The sequence below is a fragment of the Nipponia nippon genome, unplaced genomic scaffold, assembly GCF_047370975.1.
Source record: "Nipponia nippon isolate SJK-2023a ecotype South Korea unplaced genomic scaffold, ASM4737097v1 scaffold_50, whole genome shotgun sequence".
In the NCBI taxonomy this organism is placed as follows: domain Eukaryota; kingdom Metazoa; phylum Chordata; class Aves; order Pelecaniformes; family Threskiornithidae; genus Nipponia; species Nipponia nippon.
In genome coordinates, this window is record NW_028262370.1 from 284,861 (window position 1) to 309,364 (window position 24,504).

At 65.9% G+C, this 24,504-nt stretch overlaps 6 protein-coding genes across 6 annotated transcripts; 3 read left to right on the forward strand and 3 right to left on the reverse strand.

Moving 5' to 3' along the window:
- Positions 1-6,200: 6,200 nt before the first annotated feature.
- LOC104017643 (HLA class II histocompatibility antigen, DR alpha chain-like) lies at positions 6,201-8,771 on the reverse strand. The gene is made up of 4 exons (NM_001320031.1): positions 8,627-8,771; positions 7,588-7,845; positions 7,037-7,318; positions 6,201-6,930 (listed from the first exon to the last, which is right to left on the reverse strand). Exons 1-4 carry the CDS (start codon positions 8,697-8,699, stop codon positions 6,776-6,778), a joined length of 768 nt encoding a protein of 255 aa, NP_001306960.1. The 5' UTR covers positions 8,700-8,771; the 3' UTR covers positions 6,201-6,775.
- Positions 8,772-9,164: 393 nt separating this feature from the next.
- Positions 9,165-11,591, forward strand: LOC104017648 (class II histocompatibility antigen, B-L beta chain). The gene is made up of 6 exons (XM_087734905.1): positions 9,165-9,355; positions 10,016-10,285; positions 10,533-10,814; positions 10,927-11,033; positions 11,146-11,169; positions 11,340-11,591. The coding sequence occupies exons 1-6, from the start codon at positions 9,265-9,267 to the stop codon at positions 11,346-11,348; spliced, it is 783 nt and encodes a 260-aa protein (XP_087591031.1). The 5' UTR covers positions 9,165-9,264; the 3' UTR covers positions 11,349-11,591.
- Positions 11,592-12,169: 578 nt separating this feature from the next.
- Positions 12,170-14,481, reverse strand: LOC148051947 (HLA class II histocompatibility antigen, DR alpha chain-like). Its single transcript, XM_087734909.1, has 4 exons — positions 14,296-14,481; positions 13,310-13,567; positions 12,744-13,025; positions 12,170-12,641 (listed from the first exon to the last, which is right to left on the reverse strand). Exons 1-4 carry the CDS (start codon positions 14,366-14,368, stop codon positions 12,487-12,489), a joined length of 768 nt encoding a protein of 255 aa, XP_087591035.1. The 5' UTR covers positions 14,369-14,481; the 3' UTR covers positions 12,170-12,486.
- Positions 14,482-14,730: 249 nt separating this feature from the next.
- On the forward strand, positions 14,731-16,895 carry LOC148051948 (class II histocompatibility antigen, B-L beta chain-like). The gene is made up of 6 exons (XM_087734901.1): positions 14,731-15,033; positions 15,319-15,588; positions 15,836-16,117; positions 16,229-16,335; positions 16,448-16,471; positions 16,643-16,895. Exons 1-6 carry the CDS (start codon positions 14,943-14,945, stop codon positions 16,649-16,651), a joined length of 783 nt encoding a protein of 260 aa, XP_087591027.1. The 5' UTR covers positions 14,731-14,942; the 3' UTR covers positions 16,652-16,895.
- Positions 16,896-17,474: 579 nt separating this feature from the next.
- On the reverse strand, positions 17,475-19,744 carry LOC148051949 (HLA class II histocompatibility antigen, DR alpha chain-like). The gene is made up of 4 exons (XM_087734910.1): positions 19,605-19,744; positions 18,619-18,876; positions 18,053-18,334; positions 17,475-17,946 (listed from the first exon to the last, which is right to left on the reverse strand). Exons 1-4 carry the CDS (start codon positions 19,675-19,677, stop codon positions 17,792-17,794), a joined length of 768 nt encoding a protein of 255 aa, XP_087591036.1. The 5' UTR covers positions 19,678-19,744; the 3' UTR covers positions 17,475-17,791.
- Positions 19,745-19,915: 171 nt separating this feature from the next.
- On the forward strand, positions 19,916-22,074 carry LOC148051950 (class II histocompatibility antigen, B-L beta chain-like). The gene is made up of 6 exons (XM_087734902.1): positions 19,916-20,342; positions 20,628-20,897; positions 21,145-21,426; positions 21,539-21,645; positions 21,758-21,781; positions 21,866-22,074. The coding sequence occupies exons 1-6, from the start codon at positions 19,916-19,918 to the stop codon at positions 21,872-21,874; spliced, it is 1,119 nt and encodes a 372-aa protein (XP_087591028.1). The 3' UTR covers positions 21,875-22,074.
- The last annotated feature ends 2,430 nt before the right edge of the window (positions 22,075-24,504 follow it).

The following is a 24,504-nucleotide window of genomic DNA, read 5'->3' on the forward strand; positions in this document are numbered from 1 at the left end:
GTCCCCAGCTGTTTCCACCACACCACCCACCAACACACACCCCTCTACTTTCCCCTCAGACCCCCTGGTGCGTTCAGCTGCTCCTCAGAGACCTCTTACCTTCCTCATAGAACTTCGGCGCCTGCCTCTGCCCTCAACTTTCCCTGCAGCAGTGTGAGGGGGGAGAAAAGGGCGGGAAGTGGCAACGTTGTGAGGGGTCGAAAAGGGCGGGAAGCAGCGTGAGGGGAGAAAAGGGCGGGAAGCTGCATGAAAAGAGAAAAGGGCGGGAATCAGCAGCGTTGTGAGGGGACAAAAGGGCGGGAAGCGACGCGAGGTGAGAAAAGGGCGGGAAGCGGCAGCAGTGTGAGGATAGAAAAGGGCGGAAAGCAGCAGTGTTGTGAGGGGACAAAAGGGCGGGAAGCAGCGTGAGGGGAGAAGAGGGCGGGAAGCAGCAGCAGTGTGAGGAGAGAAAAGGGCGGGAAACGGCAGCAGTGTGAGGGGTCGAAAAGGGCGGGAAGCGGCGTGAGGGGAGAAAAGGGCGGGAAGAAGCAGCGTTGTGAAGGGAGAAAAGGGCGGGAAGCGACGTGAGGAGAAAAAATGCCAGGAAGCAGCAGCAGTGTGAGGGGAGAAAAGGGCGGGAAGCGGCAGGAGCGTGAGGGGGAGAAAAGGGCGGGAAGTGGCAGCAGTGTGAGGGGAGAAAAGGGAGGGAAGAAGCAGCAGTGTGAGGGGAGAAAAGGGCGGGAAGCAGCGTGAGGAGAGAAAAGGGCGGGAGGCGGCAGCAGTGTGAGGGGAGAAAAGGGCGGGAAGAGGCAGCAGTGTGAGGATAGAAAAGGGCGGGAAGCAGCAGTGTTGTGAGGGGAGAAAAGGGCGGGAAGTGGCGTGAGAAGGGAAAGGGGTGGGAAGAGGCAGCAGTGTGAGGGGAGAAAAGGGCGGGAAGCGACAGCAGCGTGAGGAGAGAAAAGGGCGGGAAGCGGCAGCAGTGTGAGGAGTCGAAAAGGGCAGGAAGCAGCGTGAGGTGAGAAAAGGGCGGGAAGCGGCAGCAGTGTGAGGGGGAGAAAAGGGCGGGAAGCGGCAGCAGTGTGAGGGGGAGAAAAGGGCGGAAGCGGCAGGAACATGAGGGGGAGAAAAGGGTGGGAAGTGGCAACGTTGTGAGGGGAGAAAAGGGCGGGAAGCAGCGTGAGGGGAGAACAGGGCGAGAGGCAGCGTGAGGAGAGAAAAGGGCGGGAAGCGACAGCAGCGTGAGGAGAGAAAAGCACGGGAAGCGGCAGCAGTGTGAGGGGGAGAAAAGGGCGGAAGAGGCAGCAGCATGAGGGGGGGAAAAGGGTGGGAGGTGGCAACGCTGTGAGGAGAGAAAAGGGCGGGAAGCAGTGTGAGGGGAGAACAGGGCGAGAGGCAGTGTGAGGGGAGAAAAGGGCGGGAAGCGACAGCAGCGTGAGGAGAGAAAAGCACGGGAAGCGGCAACAGTGTGAGGAGTCGAAAAGGGCAGGAAGCAGCGTGAGGGGAGAACAGGGCGGGAAGCAACGTGAGGAGAGAAAAGGGCGGGAAGCAGCGTGAGGAGAGAAAAGGGCGGGAAGAGACAGCAGCGTGAGGAGAGAAAAGGGCGGGAAGTGGCAACGTTGTGAGGGGAGAAAAGGGCGGGAAGCAGCAGCAGTGTGAGGAGTTTAAAAGGGCGGGATGCAGCGTGAGGGGAGAAAAGTGCGGGAAGCAGCAGCAGCCTGCGGAGAGGAAAGGGCAGGAAGCAGTAGCAGTGTGAAAAGAGCATAGGGTGGGAAGCAGCAGCAGTGTGAGGGGAGAAAAGGGTGGGAAGCGATGTGAGGGGAGAAAAGGGCGGGAAGCAGCAGCGGTGTGAGTATGTCCCTGGCCATGGCAGGGGGGTTGGACTAGATGACCTTTAGAGGTCCCTTCCAAACCTAAACTGCTCTATGATCTTCCCTGAGCTGCCATGTCCCAAATGCGGCTACAGGTGCTTAAATATTGAGCAGGGAAGAGGACGCTTGGCCAGGCTGGCATTCAAGCATCGTGAAAAAACACTGACCCAAGGAGACAGCACTGTCCCTCTGGGTGCCACCTGACTGTTCTGCCTCTCTTGTTTCCCACCAGCTGTCTGCCTTTTGGCAGGCAAGAAGCGAGTTGCTGGCTGGCGTTGCGTAGGCAGCGAGATACTGAATGTGGCCGCTGTTGGATCTCTCAGCATCTCTGATGCAGGTATTAATGAAAAGCTCTTCCACTGCAGCAGGTGTGGTCTCAAGGCATTTGTCTTTCTGCATCGCTCCACGGGCAGCTCAGCGAGGCAAGTGGAGGTCTCCGTGTTGAAGCTTAGGAAGTCCTGGCCCAGGAACGACCCGACACATGGAAACCATAAGTGAGGAGCAAAACCTTGTGTGCAAAGGACAGGCTGGGCCGGAGGGTGGCAGTGTGATGGTGAAGTGGCCTTGGTTTTCATGGAGTTTTCAAGAGCCACATGTACCATCGGGCTCCCTTGAAACGAAGGGAGCTCTGCTAGGCACTGTGACAGAGGACAGATGCAAATCGAAGCCACCTGGACCCCGTGACTCCTGCTGTGCTGCCTTGCCCGTGCTCACCACGCGCCAATTCACCAGAGACTGCTCCAGCGCTACACTTCGGAGCAGACTCAGGCCTGCCCTTGGGTTGGGGTGGCACCGCCCTGGGCAGGGCCTGGGGAAGGAGAAGGTGCCTGGAGCTGCTCCGTGCCCCTTGCAGTTAGGGCAAAGTGCTGCTGAGTCCAAAGGGCCTGGACCGGTCCTGGTGCATGCCAGGGCTGCTGTGTTGCCACCCCGCCCTGCTTCCCAGTATCACGTTCCTGCCCCCAGCACTGCGGTGTCAGTGGCACGGAGTGGGCTTCGGGAGCAGCCCAGGGCCAGGACCCCTGAAAGGTGCTTCCCCTTTGTGGGTTAAATCCCCTGCTTGCAGCTCTCCCGTGCAGCGGTCTGTGGGGCTGGGAACAGCTCCCACCTCAGCATGGTGCTTGTCCTGCTCCGCTCCACGGTGCAAACTCAGATCCAGCTCTGAGGCGCAGGGTGGCTCAAGGGTGGGGGGAGATGTGGCTCTTCTCTTGCCCACCCTGCTCTCGCATACCAGTCACCCTCACCCTCCTGCTTCCTGCAGCTGTTCTGACGGTAGTAAAAAGGTGTGTTTGAATCTTTTGGGGGTGTTTGAGTCTCTCACCCACTCCAGAGCATTGTCATTGTTATACCATCCCTGGGGGTGCGTGGGGTGTCATTCCAGTGCAGTGCTGCCTGCTGGGAAGCCGCTCTCCGGAGGAATACGCAGAGAGGGCGAGGGCATTATCCTGCTCGCTCGGCTCTGTCGCTGTCTGGGCTCGGGTCTTCCCTCACAATTTTTCCCCTGGTAACTGGTGACACGGCAGCCCTGGGGGAGGAGGGAACCTTCTCTTGGAAATCCCCTGACACCATTCACACCCGTTTCCCCCTTCCCATGACAGCCCTGAGGTCTCAAGAAGGCAGAGGGGATCCCTGGCGTGGGGCTGGGGGTGGGAAGGGTGACCCAAGCACGGACCACCTTAGCTGTGGGGGCTGCGTGTCTGTGGCACAAGGGATGGGAGCGCCAGCTCCTGGCTGGTAACGGTGTCGTGAGGCTCCTGTTCAGACAGCTCTGGCACAGCCGGAGGGGATGGCTGGAGTTGGCGCAGGTCTCGAGGGAGCTGACTCGCCACGGGCCAATGCCCGATGAAAGGGGACACCCCTGTGCGCAAGCCGGTGCTGCGGCCGCTCGGCTTGATGCGGCAGTGATCCCTTCCTGGCCTCAGGCCCCTGACGCCGCAGGGCTTGGCGTCCTCGGGGTGAGGTGAGAGCTGCCCAGCAGCCCAGTGGAGGCTCCGTCTGTGCGTCCTGCCGGCTTACCCCCGCTGGCTCCCCCCTCCCGCACCCACAGAGACAGGGGATTTCCGCCAAAGCCAGTGTCCCCGCCATGGGGCACGCCAGCATTTCGGGGAAAGGGCCTTGCCTGCTCTCTTTGCCCTCCAGTAACCCCAGCCCAACCAGTCAGCAGGCAGCCCTGGGCTGCATCACCAGTCTCCGGCAGACTCCAGGCAGCTGAGGTCCTGGTCTCAGGGTGTGGGGCCGGCAGCGTCTGCTGCAGGAACCTGCCTGCTCCGGGCATTGCTGGGTCAGGGAGCCTGGGTTCCTCTGGGAGTTGGGGGGTGGGAGCTGAGGCTCAGCCAGGAGCCCCCCCACTGGCAGCTCCATGCTGGCTACAGGCCCTGCATGCGTCCAAGCCTGGAGGCAGCGAATGGCAACGGTTTTTGGGACCTGTCTTTTAGGACGTGCCCCTATTGGGCTCCGGGGCTGCATGGTCAAGGCGGGAGCCCCTGGACACCTCTGGCCAGCCCTGCGCCCCCGGCGCTGCCTACAACCTGTGCAGGACTGTATCCGCTTTCCAAACCAATTCCCTTTTTCCCTCCCCGCTGACATCTCATGTCAGGCCCATGAGTGTCCTCCTGAGGTTGAGGGTGCTTGTTGTGCCTTCGCCAGCGGGAAGGACAAGCCTTGTGTCCCCAGCCGCAGCCGACCCCCTCTGTTCCGGCCGTGTCCCCAAGGCGTGCCAGTACTCTCCAGGGCTGAGCTCAGTGCGTGGGTCGCGGGGAGACATATCCACGGTGGGGTCCAGCCCCAGATCTACCCTGGAGGGACAGCGGCTCCTGTCTGGTCACCACCGTGTGATGCCAGGGGTGGGAGCTCAGCTGTTGCTGCTTTTTTTTTTGTTTTGTTTTTTATGCTAGAATCGGCTGTCTCCAGGTAGTTTTTATTCAGGCCCCGGAGTGAGAGCTCTGCTTCGCACCAGACCCCATGCTGGATCGACCCGTGGCCGTGCGCCCTCCCAGTGCTTCCCACCAGGGACTTAAAGTGACGCTTCTGGTATCCCCACGCGGCCCCAGCATGCCACCCATGTGCGAGGTAGCCGTGTTTCACATCCTCCCCGCTGCACGTCATCCGCTTTCTGTTCCAGCCGCATCTTCCCCTTCTGCTCCCAGCAAGAAGGGAAGCAGGCTCCGAGCCGCTGCGCTGCCTTGTCTACATCGCCGTTCCCAGGAGGGATTTGCTCCTTGTCTGGGGGTTTCCTCAATGCCTCCTTCTCTACAGCCCCATGGCAACGGCGGTTTTGCTGGTTCGTGTCCCCGTCTCAATCCCTGAGCGTGAAAATCTCACGTACGTGGGGCTTAGCGCATCCCTGGCCTGTGGGCTCGGACCCCGTCGCGGGCCCAACCTGGAGCTCCAGTGCCAAAGGCCTGCCTGCAGAGCACCCTGCTGCCCCTGCCCCACATGCACAAGCCTCGTGTGTAGACCCCATGCACCCAGGCGGTGATGGGGAAAGAAAGGGGAACCAGGACAAGCAGTGCCAGAGACTTCCCAAGCAGGGCTGCGGTGTCGCCAGTTACCAGGCAAAGCTGATGCTGGGAGAACTGGTCTGGCTGAGGGCAAGATCCAGCTTTGCTCCCCCCCGCCCGCCCGGCCCCAGCTAATGGCTCTTAGGTGCAGCTGCAGGTTTCCCCTCCACTGCCCAGGGTACACGCGCACGTGTGTGTGCAGGACAGGGACCGGTGTCTGCAGGAACAGGGCTGTCAGAGGAACCAGTCTCATCACCTGTAGTTTGCCTGCTCCCCCTCTGTGTCGTCCCTTGGCCCCCAGCCTTGCAAGTGGGGTCAGCCACGTGCCCTTGCACCCATGGGGTGAACACCGGTGTCGTGGAGCCCAGCCGCCCCCGGGGGCCTCCCTGGGCGCTGGTGGAGCCAGCGAGGACTCCCCTGCCTCAGGGTCCAGGCCCCAGCCGATGTTGGCTCTGGGTTAACAAGCCTCGTTAACCAGGGAGCCACGTGCCCCAGGGCCGCTGCTGGCATCTGTGGCGCAGCAGGATGGGTCGGGTTGTGCCGGAGCCCCTTCCTGGCCTTGCCGTGAGTGTGGCTATGTGCCAATGGACTCTGTGATCTCCCCCCAGGAGCCATAAATGGGCAACTCCCTGACAGGGCTGTTCTTTAGAGGTGCTAAGATCCCACCCACATTGGCTGGGAGAACCCAGGAGTCCTGGGATCATCCTACCCCTTCCCTCTGTCCAAGAGCTGTAGCTAGATCCCTAGAGCCCTGCCCCACACCCACAACCCACCACCCCATAAATCACCCAGACACCAAGGAGGCCTGTAGAGCTGCAGTCACCCCCTAGCACGGTGCAGAGAATGGACTCACGGTGAGGGTCGCACGGCAGGATCAACCCCAACCCACTTTATTGTGGGGACAAAGCAGCGGAGCAGAAGCGGAGGGTGCAGGGCTGTGCGCCGAGGGGAAGCTGTGGGGCAGGGCACACCTCCCCTCCCTTCAGGGGTCTGTAGGGGAGACCCCACATCTGGGCTGGGAGGAGGCACCGCGTCCTCGGCTGGAGATGGCCCTGGGACCAGGGGCTGTGGGCAGGGCAGCCCCAGCGTGGTGGTGGTGTGGGCTGGGTACTGGGACCAGTGCAGGCCCCCAGGCTCTGCAACAATTTCCCCTGGCAGTGGGTGAGCCAGGGTGGCCCCAGGTGCCACCCCGGCTCGCTCCAGCCATGGGAAGTAGCCCAGCCCACTGTGGGGACGGGACCCTGCTGGGTCTGGCTCTAGAGCCATCTCCAGCATGTCTGCGTGTGGTGCGCATGGGAGAAGGGTGCTGACGAGGTGGGGCAGGGATATGGGGCACCAGGGTGAGCAGCTCCCACCAGGCTGAGGCGAGGGCTGGCTGAGGGTGCAGAGGGTCTGGTTGGGGAGAGGACGGGAGCCCTGGGCTCTGCCCCCTCACAAGAGGCCCCGCTGGTTGCGGGCGCTGTTCATCTTCATGGCCTTGATGATGAGGATGGTGCCCACGATGATGCCGACGATGCCCACGGCCAGGCCCAGGGCGCACACCAGGGTCTCGGTGCTCTCGGAGACGGGGAGGGGCACCTGGGGCTCTGCGGAGGGGTGAGGGGGGGTGAGGATGGGGCGCTGAGCCCCCCTCGCTACCTGCAAGGGGAGAGGACCCAGGCGTCCGGGCCCCGGCCCAGCCCCCATCCTCACCCCAGTGCTTCAGGAGGGCGGTGGGCAGCCCCTCGTGCTCCACGCGGCAGTCGTAGTAGTCCCCCCGCGCGGGGATGAAGGGCAGGTAGGAGAACTTGCGGAAGGTGCAGTCCTGCCCTCGGTAGAAGACGGTCTCAAGGACGCCATCCGTCACCTCCTGCCCGTTCCTCAGCCACGTGATGGAGATCACGGATGGCCAGAACTTGTCCACGTAGCAGGTCAGGACGTTGGGGTCCCCCAGCTCCACAGGGTCCTCAGAGAACACTGTCACCTCGGGTGATGCTGGGGGGAGATGGAGAAGGGGTTAGTGCAGTCTGGGGTCAGCTAGGCTTCACTGCCTGGGGCTGGGCTGAGGTTTCCTGCCCCATAGACCTGTGCTTCACAGAGAGACCCCACACCTCAGCTTTGGGCTGTGCCCGGGTCTCCACATGCTCCAGAGTAGCAGGGCACTGTGCACCCCGCTGCCAGCTTGGCAGCAGGGTGTGGGAGCAACGGCCCTGGCAGGGTCCCCAGGGGTGAAGGCACTGGCCGTGCCGTGGCCGGGTTGTTACCGATGGTTGCCTGCGAGTGATTGGAGTTTTCAGTCATGATCTTCAAGTTCTGTTTCATTACAGCAATGTTCTGCAGCGCTCCCTGTGCCTCGAAAGAAGCGAACTTCCCGAACTCGGGCAGGCGCCAGATCGTCTCCTGCTTCTGCAGATCCACGTGGAAGATCTCGTCCCCATCGAAATCAAACATGAACTGGCCGCCCTCCTGCTGCAGCCTCTCATCCCGCTGGTACAAGTCAGTCTGGATTATCGCGTTGCCCACTGGGAAGGGACAGGCATTAGGGTCAGTGCCCTTCCCACCGCCCCAGAGCTCGCCCCATCTCCCCACGGCCTCCCCCTGGGGACACTGCGAGAGCACAGGGAGGCCATGATGGGGAGAGCAGCCCACCCGGAGCCTCTCCCTTCCCTCGGGGGTCCCACAGGGCTGGGCAGATGCTGACACCCCCTCCCAGGAAAGGGGGTGCTGGGGCACCCGCTCTGCCCCCAGCCCCCAGCTCAGCACCTCCATGCCATCAGGAGGTTTCCCTTCCTCATCACCTGAGGCCGGGGCCAGTGACAGGCTGTGGGGACTGCAGGGGCCTGTCCCCAGACGTGCTGCGGGGGCAGGGGTGGCGGTCCCAGGGCCCCAAGGACTTGGGCAGTGGCTGTCCTGCCCCACACAATGACCCCACCTGGGCCAGGCCCTTGGGCACAGCCACTGCGAAGGGACACCCAGGACCAGTGGGTGCTGCAGGGACCTGACCCACGGAGCTGGGGCACTGGGGGGTAGGAGGGCAGGGAGACCTGGGCTGGGGGAGGGCAGGGAATGAGTGTCCTGGCCCCCCCTCCTCCGCAGCCTGCCCTGCCCTCCTGGGGTGCACCTGGGGCCCATCCCCACACAGGGGTTACCTGCAGCTGGAGGGACGGAGCTCCCCATGCAGACCCTGGGACCTTGACCCAACCATACACCATCCCCACAACCCCACCCCATGGGTCCAGAGCACCCCACGCCCCACCTCTGCCCCCACAGCCACCTGCCCACGGCCCCGGCGCCCTCACGCACCTTTCACGGCCCCCGCGCCCCGCAGGGTCAGCACAGCCAGCAGCGCCAGCGGGATGCCCCGTCCTCCGGCCATCGCCTCTCCTGGCACTGGGCAGCGAGAGCGGGATCAGGCGAGGGGCAGGCGTTGCTCTTGGGCTGGGGAGCTGTGTGCTGGGGGCCCCGGGCTCGGGGAACAGGGCCCCCCCAGACGCTCAGCCAATAGGAGGGAGCCCTGATGCTGCCTCAGCTGTTCCCAGGCAGAGGAGCAGCACAGAGCACCCTGCAGAGCAGATAGATGGATGGACGCTCAGACAGGGTCCCGCGGGGGTGCACTGGTGAACTTGGGCCGCGCACACCCCTGGAGAGGGCTCTGGGGAGGGTGGAGGTGGGGGGCCACTGAGGCCGGGGAGCCCCAGTGCTGGCTGGGGCCGGCAGCCTCCTCCCTGGGGTCACTGCTCCGGCGCGGGACAAGTGTCAGAGGGAGCCCTGCAGGGCCCAGCTCTGCCTGGTGACAGGTGATGCTGCCCAGCCTCGCTCCTCACTGGTCCTCGCTGGGACTCCCAGTCCCTGCACTGGGCAGGGCTGGGGTATACCCCAACTGGCAGAGTCCGGCTCGCTCAGGGGTCCCAGCACCTTTCCAGCCTCTGCTGTGGGCAGTGATGGAGACTGGTCGTGTCCTGGGGGCTGGGGCCGTGCTGGTGGCACTGGTGGTGCTGGGAGCCGACGTGGCTCGTGGCGAGGAGACCTCAGGTGAGCTCAGACTGTCAGCATGGGAAGGGTGTTGGTGGGGATGGGTGCCACACGTGCCCTGGGAGGCGCTGGGTGTCGGTGGGGGAACGGTGAGGAGAGGACCCCCCCACACACCCCTGGGACCCCCCGCAGATGTGTGAGGGCTGCCCCCACCCAGTCCCTTGTCCTGTTGTCTGTCCTCCGCAGGGCCTGGGAGCAGTGGGCTCCAGGTGAGACCCAGTTCCCCAACAGCTGGGGGAGATGCTCCCCCCTCCCTCGCTGAACCCCGGCAACAGCCTCTTGGCTCAGTTCTGCCCTGGCTCCCTCCTGCCCCGGCTCCCTCCTGCCCCCTCCCTTCCCCTGGGCTGCGTCCCTGCATCCACCCCTTCTCGTGTCCCCTCCTGCCCCCCGCCCTCTGGGTGACAGTCTCCCCTCCGCCCAGGTCCCCCCAGGTCCCCTCCGGCTCTTCCCAGTCCCCAGGCTGGGACTGGAGTCCTGGCAGGGTCAGGATCACACCTCCAGTCCTATCGCAGCTGTGCGGCTGTGGGGGAGGCTGGGAGGGGGGGGGGGAGGGGAGGGGGCTCCACGGTGCCTCCCTGCCCTCCCCTGCCCTGCCCGGGGTGCTGAGAGCAGCTGGGGAGGGGGAGCCGGCCACCCTGACCGGCCTCCCTGCACAAACAGCGGTTTTCCAGGAGCTGGCTGTGTATGAGTGTCAGTTCCTCAACGGCACCGAGCGGGTGAGGTTTGTGGAGAGGCGCATCCACAACCGGGAGCAGTTCATGCACTTCGACAGCGATGTGGGGCTCTATGTGCCCGACACCCCCCTGGGCGAGCCCCAAGCCAAGTACTGGAACAGCCAGCCGGACATACTGGAGCAGGCACGGGCTGAGGTGGACAGGTACTGCCGACACAACTACGGGGTGTCGACCCCTTTCATCGTGGAGAGGAGAGGTGAGTGCGTGGCAGAACATTTCCCTGGGGGATGGGCACAAGCCAAGCCCCCGGGCTCGCAGGAGGGGAGGGCGCGTCCCTGCCGCACGTGGGCAGGGCCCTGGGCCGCCCCTGCGCCCTTCCCTGACCTCCTTGCACCCTCCCTGGCCCACGTCCTGCATGGGCACCACGGGGACAGCCCTGGGCCAGGCTGGGTGGCCCCTGTGCTCTCCCAGCCCCTTCCCAGCTCTCCCTCGCTCTCCCCCAGTTCAGCCCAAGGTGAAGGTCTCCCCCATGCAGTCGAGCTCCCTGCCCCAGACGGACAGGCTGGTTTGCGCCGTGACGGGATTTTACCCCGCGGAGATTGAGGTGAAGTGGTTCAAGAACGGGCAGGAGGAGACGGAGCGCGTGGTGTCCACGGACGTGATCCAGAACGGAGACTGGACCTACCAGGTGCTGGTGATGCTGGAAACCACCCCGCAGCGCGGGGACACCTACACGTGCCAGGTGGAGCACGTCAGCCTGCAGCACCCCGTCACCCAGGACTGGGGTAAGGCCCTGCCCTGTCCGGCAGCCCGGGGTGGGGGCCCAAGGCCCTGCTCCAGGTGGGGAGGGGGACGGGGGCCCCCCCCAGCCCTCAGCCCCTGCTCTCGTCCCCGCAGAGCTGCAGCCGGACGCCGCCAGGAGCAAGATGCTGACGGGGGTGGGGGGCTTCGTGTTGGGGCTCATCTTCCTGGCGCTGGGGCTCTTCCTCTACGTGCGCAAGAAGGTGAGCGGTCGGGACGCTGGGTGGGGGGGGTCCCTGGGGTCTGGGGTGTCCCCTGCGCGCGGGGCGGGGGCTGCCCCTGCTCCGACGCTGACCTTGTCTCTCCGCGTTCCAGGGCGCCTCGCTCCCCAGGCTGCAGGTAACGGCCCTCTCCCCCCACCCTGCTCCACCCTCCCTGTGCAGGCTGGTCCCCACCTGCTCCCGGGGGCAGCGCGTCCATATGGAGCGTGTCCCCCGATAGCGCCGGGGCAGAGCCCTGGGGACACACTGTCCCCCATGCCGGTGGTCACCCCTCTTCTCTCCCCACAGGGCTCCTGAACAAACTCCTGCCCCTGCGCAGCTGCTCCAGCCACTCTCCGTCCTCTGCCCCCAGTGTCGCCTCCGCCTCGCACTGCCCCGTCCCGGAGCCCCACGCCCCGCACTGATCCCCGGGGTCACCCCCTCCCTCCCATCCCAGCTCAGCTTTGTTGTCACTGCTCTGCAGCCCCAGGGTCCCCAGGGCCTTGCGACGGTGGCCCTCGGCTGCTCTGGCTCTGCCTAATAAAGTGTCGCGGTAACCTCCGGTCCTGGTTGTTTGGGGACCATGGGCCAGGGCCGTGAGTCCGTGACAGGGCTCTGCGTCCTCAGCGGGGACCAGAAGTGCTTGGTGGCCTGGGGCTGCCGATCGTGGGGGACAGTGCGAGGGGGGCCAACACCCCATCCCGTGGCGGGGGCAGGGGGTGGGCGGCATCCCGACGCCTCCGGGATGGATCACGGATGGGGTGAGGGGTCATGGGTCCCCTCGCCTGCTCCGATTGGTGGCTCCGTGTCCCCCTCCTGGTGCCTGACCCCGCTGTGGTGGGCAGGGCAGGGAGCGGGGCCCTGGGGTGGGGCACCCTGTCCAGCCCCAGCCGTGATCGCCTCTCCCGTCCCTCCTGCCGCGCCCCCTCATGGAAGGCTGCCCTGCACTCCAACACGGCACCCACCACACCCCCGCAAGGACCCAGGCGTCCTGCCACCCCCCCGCTGCTGCTGCTCCCTCCCCCAAAGCCCTGACAGCCCCACGAGCCCCCCAAGTCGCCCTAGTCCCACCACACACTCTCGCCAGGGTGAGAAGGGTGCAGGAGAACCGGTGGCAAACAGATTCAGTGGTGCCAAGCTGTCCCCAATCACCTTTACTGCTGCTCGGAAGCACCCCAGAGCCCGGGAAGCCAGAGCCCCAGTCAGTGGGGTGCCCATGGGGCAAGGCAAGGGGGCACCGGTGGGGTGGAGCGGGGCTGGGGGTTCGGGGCAGGGATGTGCGGTGCAGGGCTGGGACACGGGGCATGGGTTGGGGTGCACGGCTCGTGGTTGGGCAACGCAGGGCGCAGGGCTTGGCCGCGGGGACGGAGCTGGAGGGTGGGGTACGCAGCTGGGACGTGACGGCAGGAGCAGGTGGGGGGCGCAGGGCTGTGAGGGCACCCTGGGCTCTGCCCCCTCACAAGAGGCCCCGCTGGTTGCGGGTGCTGTTCATCTTCATGGCCTTGATGATGAGGATGGTGCCCACGATGATGCCGACGATGCCCACGGCCAGGCCCAGGGCGCACACCAGGGTCTCGGTGCTCTCGGAGACGGGGAGGGGCACCTGGGGCTCTGCGGAGGGGTGAGGGGGTGAGGATGGGGCGCTGAGCCCCCTCGCTACCTGCAAGGGAGAGGACCCAGGCGTCCGGGCCCCGGCCCAGCCCCCATCCTCACCCCAGTGCTTCAGGAGGGCGGTGGGCAGCCCCTCGTGCTCCACGCGGCAGTCGTAGTAGTCCCCCCGCGCGGGGATGAAGGGCAGGTAGGAGAACTTGCGGAAGCTGTTGTCGTCCCGTGGGTAGAAGATGGTCTCAAGGACGCCGTCCGTCACCTCCTGCCCGTTCCTCAGCCACGTGATGGAGATCACGGATGGCCAGAACTTGTCCACGTAGCAGGTCAGGACGTTGGGGTCCCCCAGCTCCACTTGGCGTTTGGGGAACACCGTCACCTCAGGTGGCACTGGGGACAACGGGGAGGAGGGAGGAGTTAGTGCTGCCCTAGAGCCTGGGCTCCGCCAAGCCCCACGGTGCCCAGGGCTGGTTAGAAAAGGGCCTGTTGTGCCTCACTGCCCACCCGGGGAGACCCCGCACCCCAGCCTGGGGCTGTGCCCGGGTCTCCACGGGCTCCAGAGGAGCAGGGCGCTGTGCACCCCGCTGCCGGCTGGGCCTCAGGGTGTGGCAGCGACGGCCCTGGCAGGGTCCCCAGGGGTGAAGGCACTGGCCGTGCCGTGGCCGGGTTGTTACCGAAAGGGCTCTGGGAGACGTTGGATTGCTTCGCCAGGAAGTTCAGCCACGACTTGCCCACGATACTGTTCTGCAGCGCTCCCTGTGCCTCGAAAGAAGCGAACTTCCCGAACTCGGGCAGGCGCCAGATCGTCTCCTGCTTCTGCAGGTCCACGTGGAAGATCTCGTCCCCATCGAAATCAAACATGAACTGGCCGCCCTCCTGCTGCAATGGCTCAACCCGCTGCTGGAACTCAGCTTGGTGGATCGTGTGCCCCACTGCCAGGAGATGGGCATTAGGAACAGCAACTCCCACCGGCGTGGGGCTGCCCCACCATGTTCTCATCGCCCTCCAGGGCTCCCACCAGGGACACCGTAAGGGCTCAGGGAGGCATCAATGGGGACAAGAGCCCGCCCTGCGCCTCTCCCCACCACCGCAGGCTCATGGGTGCGGGAGACACGGAGCCCCTGCGGAAGGGAGCCCCTGGCCCCCCATCTTTGCCTCATCTCCAGCAGTGTCCTCTCCGGGGCGGTTTGTCATCCTGAGGCTGGGGCCAGTGACGGTCTAGCCAGGCTGTGGGACACTGGCCTGCTCCCAGACATGCTGTGGGGTGGGGTGGAAGGTCCCAGGGCCCTGGGTCACCAGCGCTCCTGCCCCATACCTCAACATCCCCTTCAGCCAGGCCATCGGAGCTCTTGCAAAGTGACGCTCCTGATCACTGGGTGCTGCAGGGATGTCACCCACAGAGCCAGGGCACTGGGTGGGTGGCAGGGGGGCAGGGACAGCTGGAGGGGGGGGTCCCCCCTTCCTACAGCCTGCTCTCCTGGAGTGTGCCTGGGGCCCCTCCCCACACAGGGGTTACCCGCAGCCAGGAAGGGACGGAGCTCCCCATGCACTGGGCAGTGCCTGATCCTGCCCTGGTACCGGACCCCGTGGGTCCAGGGCCCCCCACGCCCCACCTCTGCCCCCACAGCCACCTGCCCACGGCCCCGGCGCCCTCACGCACCTTTCACGGCCCCCGCGCCCCGCAGGGTCAGCGCAGCCAGCAGCGCCAGCGGGATGCCCCGTCCTCCGGCCATCGCCTCTCCTGGCACTGGGCAGCGAGAGCGGGATCAGGCGAGGGGCAGGCGTTGCTCTTGGGCTGGGGAGCTGTGTGCTGGGGGCCCCGGGCTCGGGGAACAGGGCCCCCCCAGACGCTCAGCCAATAGGAGGGAGCCCTGATGCTGCCTCAGCTGTTCCCAGGCAGAGGAGCAGCACAGAGCACCCTGCAGAGCAGACAGACGGGTGGACGCTCAGACAGGGCCCCACTACCAGGACATGGCTTGTGGGGTCCCACATCAGGCTTCTCCTCGGGGCCGAGCTCCCCCCAGTCTCCCTGAGCCCTGGGGTCGCTCTCCCATCCCTACGGGCGCGGGCCAGCTCCTGCTGCCTGCCCTGGGGTGCCGCGGAGCAAGGCTGCAGCCAGGGGACAAGTGTCAGAGGGAGCCCTGTGGGGCCCAGCTCTGCCTGGTGACAGGTGATGCTGCCCAGCCCCACCACTCACTGGTCCTTGCTGGGACTCCCAGTCCCAGCACTGGGCAGGACACCCCAAACTGGCAGAGTCCGGCTCGCTCAGGGGTCCCAGCACCTTTCCAGCCTCTGCTGTGGGCAGTGATGGAGACTGGTTGTGTCCTGGGGGCTGGGGCCGTGCTGGTGGCACTGGTGGTGCTGGGAGCCGACGTGGCTCGTGGCGAGGAGACCTCAGGTGAGCTCAGACCCACGGCGTGGGGAGGCGCTGGGTGCTGGGAGGGGGATTAGGCCCTACACAGAGCCTGGGGTGGAGCTCGGTATCGGGGGAGGCTATGGACAATGAGTAGGATAGGGAGACGAGTGGAAAAGGCGGGGTGGGATGGCGTTGAGGGGGGGTCCCATGTCATCCTCCCCACCTCCCCCAGCTCTTGGGCACTGGAGTAGTTCCCTGGGGCACTGGGGGTGGATGGGGCGGGGAAGCCACAGCGGAGCCCTGACCTTCCCGTGTCTGCACGAGCAGGGTACGTACAGTTCCAGTTTAAGTGCGACTGTTACTTCACCAACGGCACCGAGCGGGTGAGGTTTGTGGAGAGGCGCATCCACAACCGGGAGCAGTTCATGCACTTCGACAGCGATGTGGGGCTCTATGTGCCCGACACCCCCCTGGGCGAGCCCCAAGCCAAGTACTTGAACAGCCAGCCGGACATACTGGAGCAGAAACGGGCTGCGGTGGACAGGTACTGCCGACACAACTACGGGGTGGTGACCCCTTTCACCGTGGAGAGGAGAGGTGAGTGCGTGGCAGAACATTTCCCTGGGGGATGGGCACAAGCCAAGCCCCCGGGCTTGCAGGAGGGGAGGGCGCGTCCCTGCCGCACGTGGGCAGGGCCCTGGGCCGCCCCTGCGCCCTTCCCTGACCTCCTTGCACCCTCCCTGGCCCACGTCCTGCGTGGGCACCACGGGGACAGCCCTGGGCCAGGCTGGGTGGCCCCTGTGCTCTCCCAGCCCCTTCCCAGCTCTCCCTCGCTCTCCCCCAGTTCAGCCCAAGGTGAAGGTCTCCCCCATGCAGTCGAGCTCCCTGCCCCAGACGGACAGGCTGGTTTGCGCCGTGACGGGATTTTACCCCGCGGAGATTGAGGTGAAGTGGTTCAAGAACGGGCAGGAGGAGACGGAGCGCGTGGTGTCCACGGACGTGATCCAGAACGGAGACTGGACCTACCAGGTGCTGGTGATGCTGGAAACCACCCCGCAGCGCGGGGACACCTACACGTGCCAGGTGGAGCACGTCAGCCTGCAGCACCCCGTCACCCAGGACTGGGGTAAGGCCCTGCCCTGTCCGGCAGCCCGGGGTGGGGGCCCAAGGCCCTGCTCCAGGTGGGGAGGGGGACGGGGGCCCCCCCAGCCCTCAGCCCCTGCTCTCGTCCCCGCAGAGCTGCAGCCGGACGCCGCCAGGAGCAAGATGCTGACGGGGGTGGGGGGCTTCGTGTTGGGGCTCATCTTCCTGGCGCTGGGGCTCTTCCTCTACGTGCGCAAGAAGGTGAGCGGTCGGGACGCTGGGTGGGGGGGGTCCCTGGGGTCTGGGGTGTCCCCTGCGCGCGGGGCGGGGGCTGCCCCTGCTCCGACGCTGACCTTGTCTCTCCGCGTTCCAGGGCGCCTCGCTCCCCAGGCTGCAGGTAACGGCCCTCTCCCCCCACCCTGCTCCACCCTCCCTGTGCAGGCTGGTCCCCACCTGCTCCCGGGGGCAGCGCGTCCATATGGAGCGTGTCCCCCGATAGCGCCGGGGCAGAGCCCTGGGGACACACTGTCCCCCATGCCGGTGGTCACCCCCTCTTCTCTCCCCACAGGGCTCCTGAACAAACTCCTGCCCCTGCGCAGCTGCTCCGCCACTCTCCGTCCTCTGCCCCCAGTGTCGCCTCCGCCTCGCACTGCCCCGTCCCGGAGCCCCACGCCCCCGCACTGATCCCCGGGGTCACCCCCTCCCTCCCATCCCAGCTCAGCTTTGTTGTCACTGCTCTGCAGCCCCAGGGTCCCCAGGGCCTTGCGACGGTGGCCCTCGGCTGCTCTGGCTCTGCCTAATAAAGTGTCGCGGTAACCTCCGGTCCTGGTTGTTTGGGGACCATGGGCCAGGGCCGTGAGTCCGTGACAGGGCTCTGCGTCCTCAGCGGGGACCAGAAGTGCTTGGTGGCCTGGGGCTGCCGATCGTGGGGGGACAGTGCGAGGGGGGGCCAACACCCCATCCCGTGGCGGGGGCAGGGGGTGGGCGGCATCCCGACGCCTCCGGGATGGATCACGGATGGGGTGAGGGGTCATGGGTCCCCTCGCCTGCTCCGATTGGTGGCTCCGTGTCCCCCTCCTGGTGCCTGACCCCGCTGTGGTGGGCAGGGCAGGGAGCGGGGCCCTGGGGTGGGGCACCCTGTGCAGCCCCAGCCGTGATCGCCTCTCCCGTCCCTCCTGCCGCGCCCCCTCATGGAAGGCTGCCCTGCACTCCAACACGGCACCCACCACACCCCCGCAAGGACCCAGGCGTCCTGCCACCCCCCCGCTGCTGCTGCTCCCTCCCCCAAAGCCCTGACAGCCCCACGAGCCCCCCAAGTCGCCCTAGTCCCACCACACACTCTCGCCAGGGTGAGAAGGGTGCAGGAGAACCGGTGGCAAACAGATTCAGTGGTGCCAAGCTGTCCCCAATCACCTTTACTGCTGCTCGGAAGCACCCCAGAGCCCGGGAAGCCAGAGCCCCAGTCAGTGGGGTGCCCATGGGGCAAGGCAAGGGGGCACCGGTGGGGTGGAGCGGGGCTGGGGGTTCGGGGCAGGGATGTGCGGTGCAGGGCTGGGACACGGGGCATGGGGTGGGGTGCACGGCTCGTGGTTGGGCAACGCAGGGCGCAGGGCTTGGCCGCGGGGACGGAGCTGGAGGGTGGGGTACGCAGCTGGGACGTGACGGCAGGAGCAGGTGGGGGGTGCAGGGCTGTGAGGGCACCCTGGGCTCTGCCCCCTCACAAGAGGCCCCGCTGGTTGCGGGTGCTGTTCATCTTCATGGCCTTGATGATGAGGATGGTGCCCACGATGATGCCGACGATGCCCACGGCCAGGCCCAGGGCGCACACCAGGGTCTCGGTGCTCTCGGAGACGGGGAGGGGCACCTGGGGCTCTGCGGAGGGGTGAGGGGGGGTGAGGATGGGGCGCTGAGCCCCCCTCGCTACCTGCAAGGGGAGAGGACCCAGGCGTCCGGGCCCCGGCCCAGCCCCCATCCTCACCCCAGTGCTTCAGGAGGGCGGTGGGCAGCCCCTCGTGCTCCACGCGGCAGTCGTAGTAGTCCCCCCGCGCGGGGATGAAGGGCAGGTAGGAGAACTTGCGGAAGCTGTTGTCGTCCCGTGGGTAGAAGATGGTCTCAAGGACGCCGTCCGTCACCTCCTGCCCGTTCCTCAGCCACGTGATGGAGATCACGGATGGCCAGAACTTGTCCACGTAGCAGGTCAGGACGTTGGGGTCCCCCAGCTCCACTTGGCGTTTGGGGAACACCGTCACCTCAGGTGGCACTGGGGACAACGGGGAGGAGGGAGGAGTTAGTGCTGCCCTAGAGCCTGGGCTCCGCCAAGCCCCACGGTGCCCAGGGCTGGTTAGAAAAGGGCCTGTTGTGCCTCACTGCCCACCCGGGGAGACCCCGCACCCCAGCCTGGGGCTGTGCCCGGGTCTCCACGGGCTCCAGAGGAGCAGGGCGCTGTGCACCCCGCTGCCGGCTGGGCCTCAGGGTGTGGCAGCGACGGCCCTGGCAGGGTCCCCAGGGGTGAAGGCACTGGCCGTGCCGTGGCCGGGTTGTTACCGAAAGGGCTCTGGGAGACGTTGGATTGCTTCGCCAGGAAGTTCAGCCACGACTTGCCCACGATACTGTTCTGCAGCGCTCCCTGTGCCTCGAAAGAAGCGAACTTCCCGAACTCGGGCAGGCGCCAGATCGTCTCCTGCTTCTGCAGGTCCACGTGGAAGATCTCGTCCCCATCGAAATCAAACATGAACTGGCCGCCCTCCTGCTGCAATGGCTCAACCCGCTGCTGGAACTCAGCTTGGTGGATCGTGTGCCCCACTGCCAGGAGATGGGCATTAGGAACAGCAACTCCCACCGGCGTGGGGCTGCCCCACCATGTTCTCATCGCCCTCCAGGGCTCCCACCAGGGACACCGTAAGGGCTCAGGGAGGCATCAATGGGGACAAGAGCCCGCCCTGCGCCTCTCCCCACCACCGCAGGCTCATGGGTGCGGGAGACACGGAGCCCCTGCGGAAGGGAGCCCCTGGCCCCCCATCTTTGCCTCATCTCCAGCAGTGTCCTCTCCGGGGCGGTTTGTCATCCTGAGGCTGGGGCCAGTGACGGTCTAGCCAGGCTGTGGGACACTGGCCTGCTCCCAGACATGCTGTGGGGTGGGGTGGAAGGTCCCAGGGCCCTGGGTCACCAGCGCTCCTGCCCCATACCTCAACATCCCCTTCAGCCAGGCCATCGGAGCTCTTGCAAAGTGACGCTCCTGATCACTGGGTGCTGCAGGGATGTCACCCACAGAGCCAGGGCACTGGGTGGGTGGCAGGGGGGCAGGGACAGCTGGAGGGGGGGGTCCCCCCTTCCTACAGCCTGCTCTCCTGGAGTGTGCCTGGGGCCCCTCCCCACACAGGGGTTACCCGCAGCCAGGAAGGGACGGAGCTCCCCATGCACTGGGCAGTGCCTGATCCTGCCCTGGTACCGGACCCCGTGGGTCCAGGGCCCCCCACGCCCCACCTCTGCCCCCACAGCCACCTGCCCACGGCCCTGGCGCCCTCACGCACCTTTCACGGCCCCCGCGCCCCGCAGGGTCAGCGCAGCCAGCAGCGCCAGCGGGATGCCCCGTCCTCCGGCCATCGCCTCTCCTGGCACTGGGCAGCGAGAGCGGGATCAGGCGAGGGGCAGGCGTTGCTCTTGGGCTGGGGAGCTGTGTGCTGGGGGCCCCGGGCTCGGGGAACAGGGCCCCCCCAGACGCTCAGCCAATAGGAGGGAGCCCTGACGCTGCCTCAGCTGTTCCCAGGCAGAGGAGCAGCACAGAGCACCCTGCAGAGCAGACAGACGGGTGGACGCTCAGACAGGGCCCCACTACCAGGACATGGCTTGTGGGGTCCCACATCAGGCTTCTCCTCGAGGCCGAGCTCCCCCCAGTCTCCCTGAGCCCTGGGGTCGCTCTCCCATCCCTACGGGCGCGGGCCAGCTCCTGCTGCCTGCCCTGGGGTGCCGCGGAGCAAGGCTGCAGCCAGGGGACAAGTGTCAGAGGGAGCCCTGTGGGGCCCAGCTCTGCCTGGTGACAGGTGATGCTGCCCAGCCCCACCACTCACTGGTCCTTGCTGGGACTCCCAGTCCCAGCACTGGGCAGGACACCCCAAACTGGCAGAGTCCGGCTCGCTCAGGGGTCCCAGCACCTTTCCAGCCTCTGCTGTGGGCAGTGATGGAGACTGGTTGTGTCCTGGGGGCTGGGGCCGTGCTGGTGGCACTGGTGGTGCTGGGAGCCGACGTGGCTCATGGCGAGGAGACCTCAGGTGAGCTCAGACCCACGGCGTGGGGAGGCGCTGGGTGCTGGGAGGGGGATTAGGCCCTACACAGAGCCTGGGGTGGAGCTCGGTATCGGGGGAGGCTATGGACAATGAGTAGGATAGGGAGACGAGTGGAAAAGGCGGGGTGGGATGGCGTTGAGGGGGGGTCCCATGTCATCCTCCCCACCTCCCCCAGCTCTTGGGCACTGGAGTAGTTCCCTGGGGCACTGGGGGTGGATGGGGCGGGGAAGCCACAGCGGAGCCCTGACCTTCCCGTGTCTGCACGAGCAGGGTACGTACAGTTCCAGTTTAAGTGCGACTGTTACTTCACCAACGGCACCGAGCGGGTGAGGTTTGTGGAGAGGCGCATCCACAACCGGGAGCAGTTCATGCACTTCGACAGCGATGTGGGGCTCTATGTGCCCGACACCCCCCTGGGCGAGCCCCAAGCCAAGTACTTGAACAGCCAGCCGGACATACTGGAGCAGAAACGGGCTGCGGTGGACAGGTACTGCCGACACAACTACGGGGTGGTGACCCCTTTCACCGTGGAGAGGAGAGGTGAGTGCGTGGCAGAACATTTCCCTGGGGGATGGGCACAAGCCAAGCCCCCGGGCTCGCAGGAGGGGAGGGCGCGTCCCTGCCGCACGTGGGCAGGGCCCTGGGCCGCCCCTGCGCCCTTCCCTGACCTCCTTGCACCCTCCCTGGCCCACGTCCTGCGTGGGCACCACGGGGACAGCCCTGGGCCAGGCTGGGTGGCCCCTGTGCTCTCCCAGCCCCTTCCCAGCTCTCCCTCGCTCTCCCCCAGTTCAGCCCGAGGTGGAAATCTACCCCGTGCAGTCGAGCTCCCTGCCCCAGACGGACAGGCTGGTTTGCGCCGTGATGGATTTCTACCCCGCGGAGATTGAGGTGAAGTGGTTCAAGAACGGGCAGGAGGAGACGGAGCGCGTGGTGTCCACGGACGTGATCCAGAACGGAGACTGGACCTACCAGGTGCTGGTGATGCTGGAAACCACCCCGCAGCGCGGGGACACCTACACGTGCCAGGTGGAGCACGTCAGCCTGCAGCACCCCGTCACCCAGGACTGGGGTAAGGCCCTGCCCTGTCCGGCAGCCCGGGGTGGGGGCCCAAGGCCCTGCTCCAGGTGGGGAGGGGGACGGGGGCCCCCCCCAGCCCTCAGCCCCTGCTCTCGTCCCCGCAGAGCTGCAGCCGGACGCCGCCAGGAGCAAGATGCTGACGGGGGTGGGGGGCTTCGTGTTGGGGCTCATCTTCCTGGCGCTGGGGCTCTTCCTCTACGTGCGCAAGAAGGTGAGCGGTCGGGACGCTGGGTGGGGGGGGTCCCTGGGGTCTGGGGTGTCCCCTGCGCGCGGGGCGGGGGCTGCCCCTGCTCCGACGCTGACCTTGTCTCTCCGCGTTCCAGGGCGCCTCGCTCCCCAGGCTGCAGGTAACGGCCCTCTCCCCCCGACCCCGGCTGGAGCAGCCCCCAGCCCACCGCCCCGCTGATTTCTCCCCTTTTCCCCCCCCTCAGGGCTCCTGAAATAACTCCAGCCCCTGAGCATCAGCTCCGACGCCGTCCGTCCTCTGTCCCCCAGCATCGGTCGCAACCCCCCGAGATCCCTGCCAACCCCGCCGCGGGCTCCCCCCGCCGCGTCCTACCCGCTGCTGCCAACCCTGCCTGCGGTCCTCACCGGAGCAGGGGGAGTTCCCCTGCCTAATAAACACGCGTCAAGAGCCGGGCCCGGGGTGTTCCGTGCTTGGGGATCCCTCCGGGGTCTCCGCTGGGGGTTCGGCACCCCGACCGGGGCAGGGAGGTGGCTGCAGCCTCCTCCTGCCGCTGTGGGGCTGGGGAAGGGGGGGGGGTCCCATCGCCCAGGGCACCGAGGGAGGTGGCGGAGGCGCTGACGGAGCCGCTCTCCATCGTCTGTCAGCATCCTGGGGGAGCGGGGAGGTCCCGGTTGACCGGAGGTTGGCGAACGCGACGCCCACCTACAAGGAGGAGGATGAGGGGAACCGCGGGCCCGTCAGCCCGACCGCGGTGCCGGGGAAGGTTACGGAGATGGGCCGGAGCGCCGTCACACGGCACAACGCGGGACGAGCAGGGGATCGGGCCCAGCCAGCGCGGATTTATGAAACGGAGTCAAACCCAGTTGGCGGCCGGTCACCAGTGGCGTCCCCAGGGCTCAGTACTGGGGCCGGTCCTGTTCAATGTCTTTATTGATCTGGAGGAGGGGATGGAGGGCACCCTCAGCCACCCCATCGCTGCCCCCAGCCCTGCACCCCCCTCCCCCCCCAGCTCCGCAGTCCCCCAACACATCCTGGGTCCAAGGAGAAGGATTTATTTCAAACTCTGTGTCCCGTGGCCAGCCCTGCCGGTTACCGGCCCGGCTGGCCCCCGCTGGCCCCCGCTGGCCCCCACGGTCACCATCACGCAGCAGGGACACGGCAGCGTGCCTGGCCTGGCCCCCGCGCTCCCCCGTCACCGCGCTCACGGTCCCTTGTCACAGCTTTCGCTGTCCCCATCCCTGCTCGTGGTGTCCCCATCCCATCTCCTGCTGTCCCTCTTGCAGCTTCCAGTGTCCCCATCCCTGCTTTTGGTGTCCCCACCCTGGCTCCTGGTGTCCCCTTCCCTTGGTGTCCCCATCCCCAGCTCCCGCTGTCCCTCACCCTCCTTCCCAGGTGGCGGCCGGTCACCAGTGCTGTCCCCAGGGCTCAGTACTGGGGCCAGTTCTGTTCAATGTCTTTATGGATGATCTGGAGGAGGGGACCGAGGGCACCCTCAGCCAGTTTGCAGACGACACCCAGTCGGGGGGAGCGCTGATCTGCTGGGGGGCAGGGAGGCTCTGCAGAGGGCCCTGGCCAGGCTGGGGCGATGGGCCCAGGCCACGGGGTGAGGGGCAACAAGGCTCAGGGCCGGGTCCTGCACTGGGGGCACAACAACCCCAGGCACCGCTGCAGGCGTGGGGAGGAGCGGCTGGGAGCTGCCCGGCGGGAAAGGGCCTGGGGGTGCTGGTCGACAGCCGCTGAACATGAGCCAGCAGTGTGCCCAGGTGGCCAAGAGGGCCAGTGGCATCCTGGCTTGTATCAGGAATGGTGTGGCCAGCAGGAGCAGGGAGGTGATGGTGCCCCTGCGCTGGGCACTGGTGAGGCCGCCCCTCGAATGCTGTGCTCAGCGCTGGGCCCCTCACCCCAAGGCGGCCATGGAGGGGCTGGAGCGTGGCCAGAGCAGGGCAGCGAGGCTGGGGCAGGGGCTGGAGCCCAAGGCTGGGGAGGAGCGGCTGGGGGAGCTGGGGGGGCTCAGCCTGGAGAAGAGGAGGCTGAGGGGAGCCCTCATCGCTCTCTGCAACGGCCTGAAAGGAGGCTGGAGCCGGGGGGGGTCGGTCTCTTCTCCCCAGGAACAAGCGATGGGGACGAGAGGGAACGGCCTCGAGCTGCGCCGGGGCAGGAGGCCGAGGGGAGAGCGGCCGGCTCAACTCGAATAATATTTTCTTTATTTACATGTTAAAGAATCAAAAGGTTCAAAACATACAATTAAGATGAAAACACAGCTCTGAGGGTCTAAGAGTGGGGGTGGTTGGGGGGGGGGGAGGGGAAAAAAAAAAAAATAAAACCCCAAAAAAACCAACAAAGTAGAAAAAAATTGTACAGTCAACGTAAAAAACAGGCGGCCCCTCCCTCCCCTCCCCCCCCCCTTCCCCGCACGGGAACATGCTGCCCTGACCGGCTGCCGGGGGGGGTAGGGCCGCGGCGCAGCCCGGGGCCCCCGGCGGCACGAGGCGGCGCCAATAAATTAAAAAAAAAAAAAAAAAAAAAAAAAATTTTTCCTCCAGAGGTGAAGGGGGGGGGAGGGTGGCGGCTCCCCTCCCCCCCCCGGGGTGGGGGAGGGGGGGAAGGGCCGGCCGAGTGCCCCCACCGCAACCCCCAGACGCTCAACCCCCACCCCCCCCCCCTCCCCCGGCCCCTTTTTTTTTTTTTTTTTTTCTTTTTTTTTAAAATTTTTTATTTTTTTTTTTTTTTTTAATTCCCCCCCCCCCCTTTTTTTTTTTTGTGTTTTTTAAATATTTTTTTTTTCTTAAAAACCCCAAAACTTTTCCCCTTTGGAAAAAACCCCACAAATCCAAAAAAAAAAAAAAAAACCCAAAAAAAAAAACCACCTTAAAATAATAACAA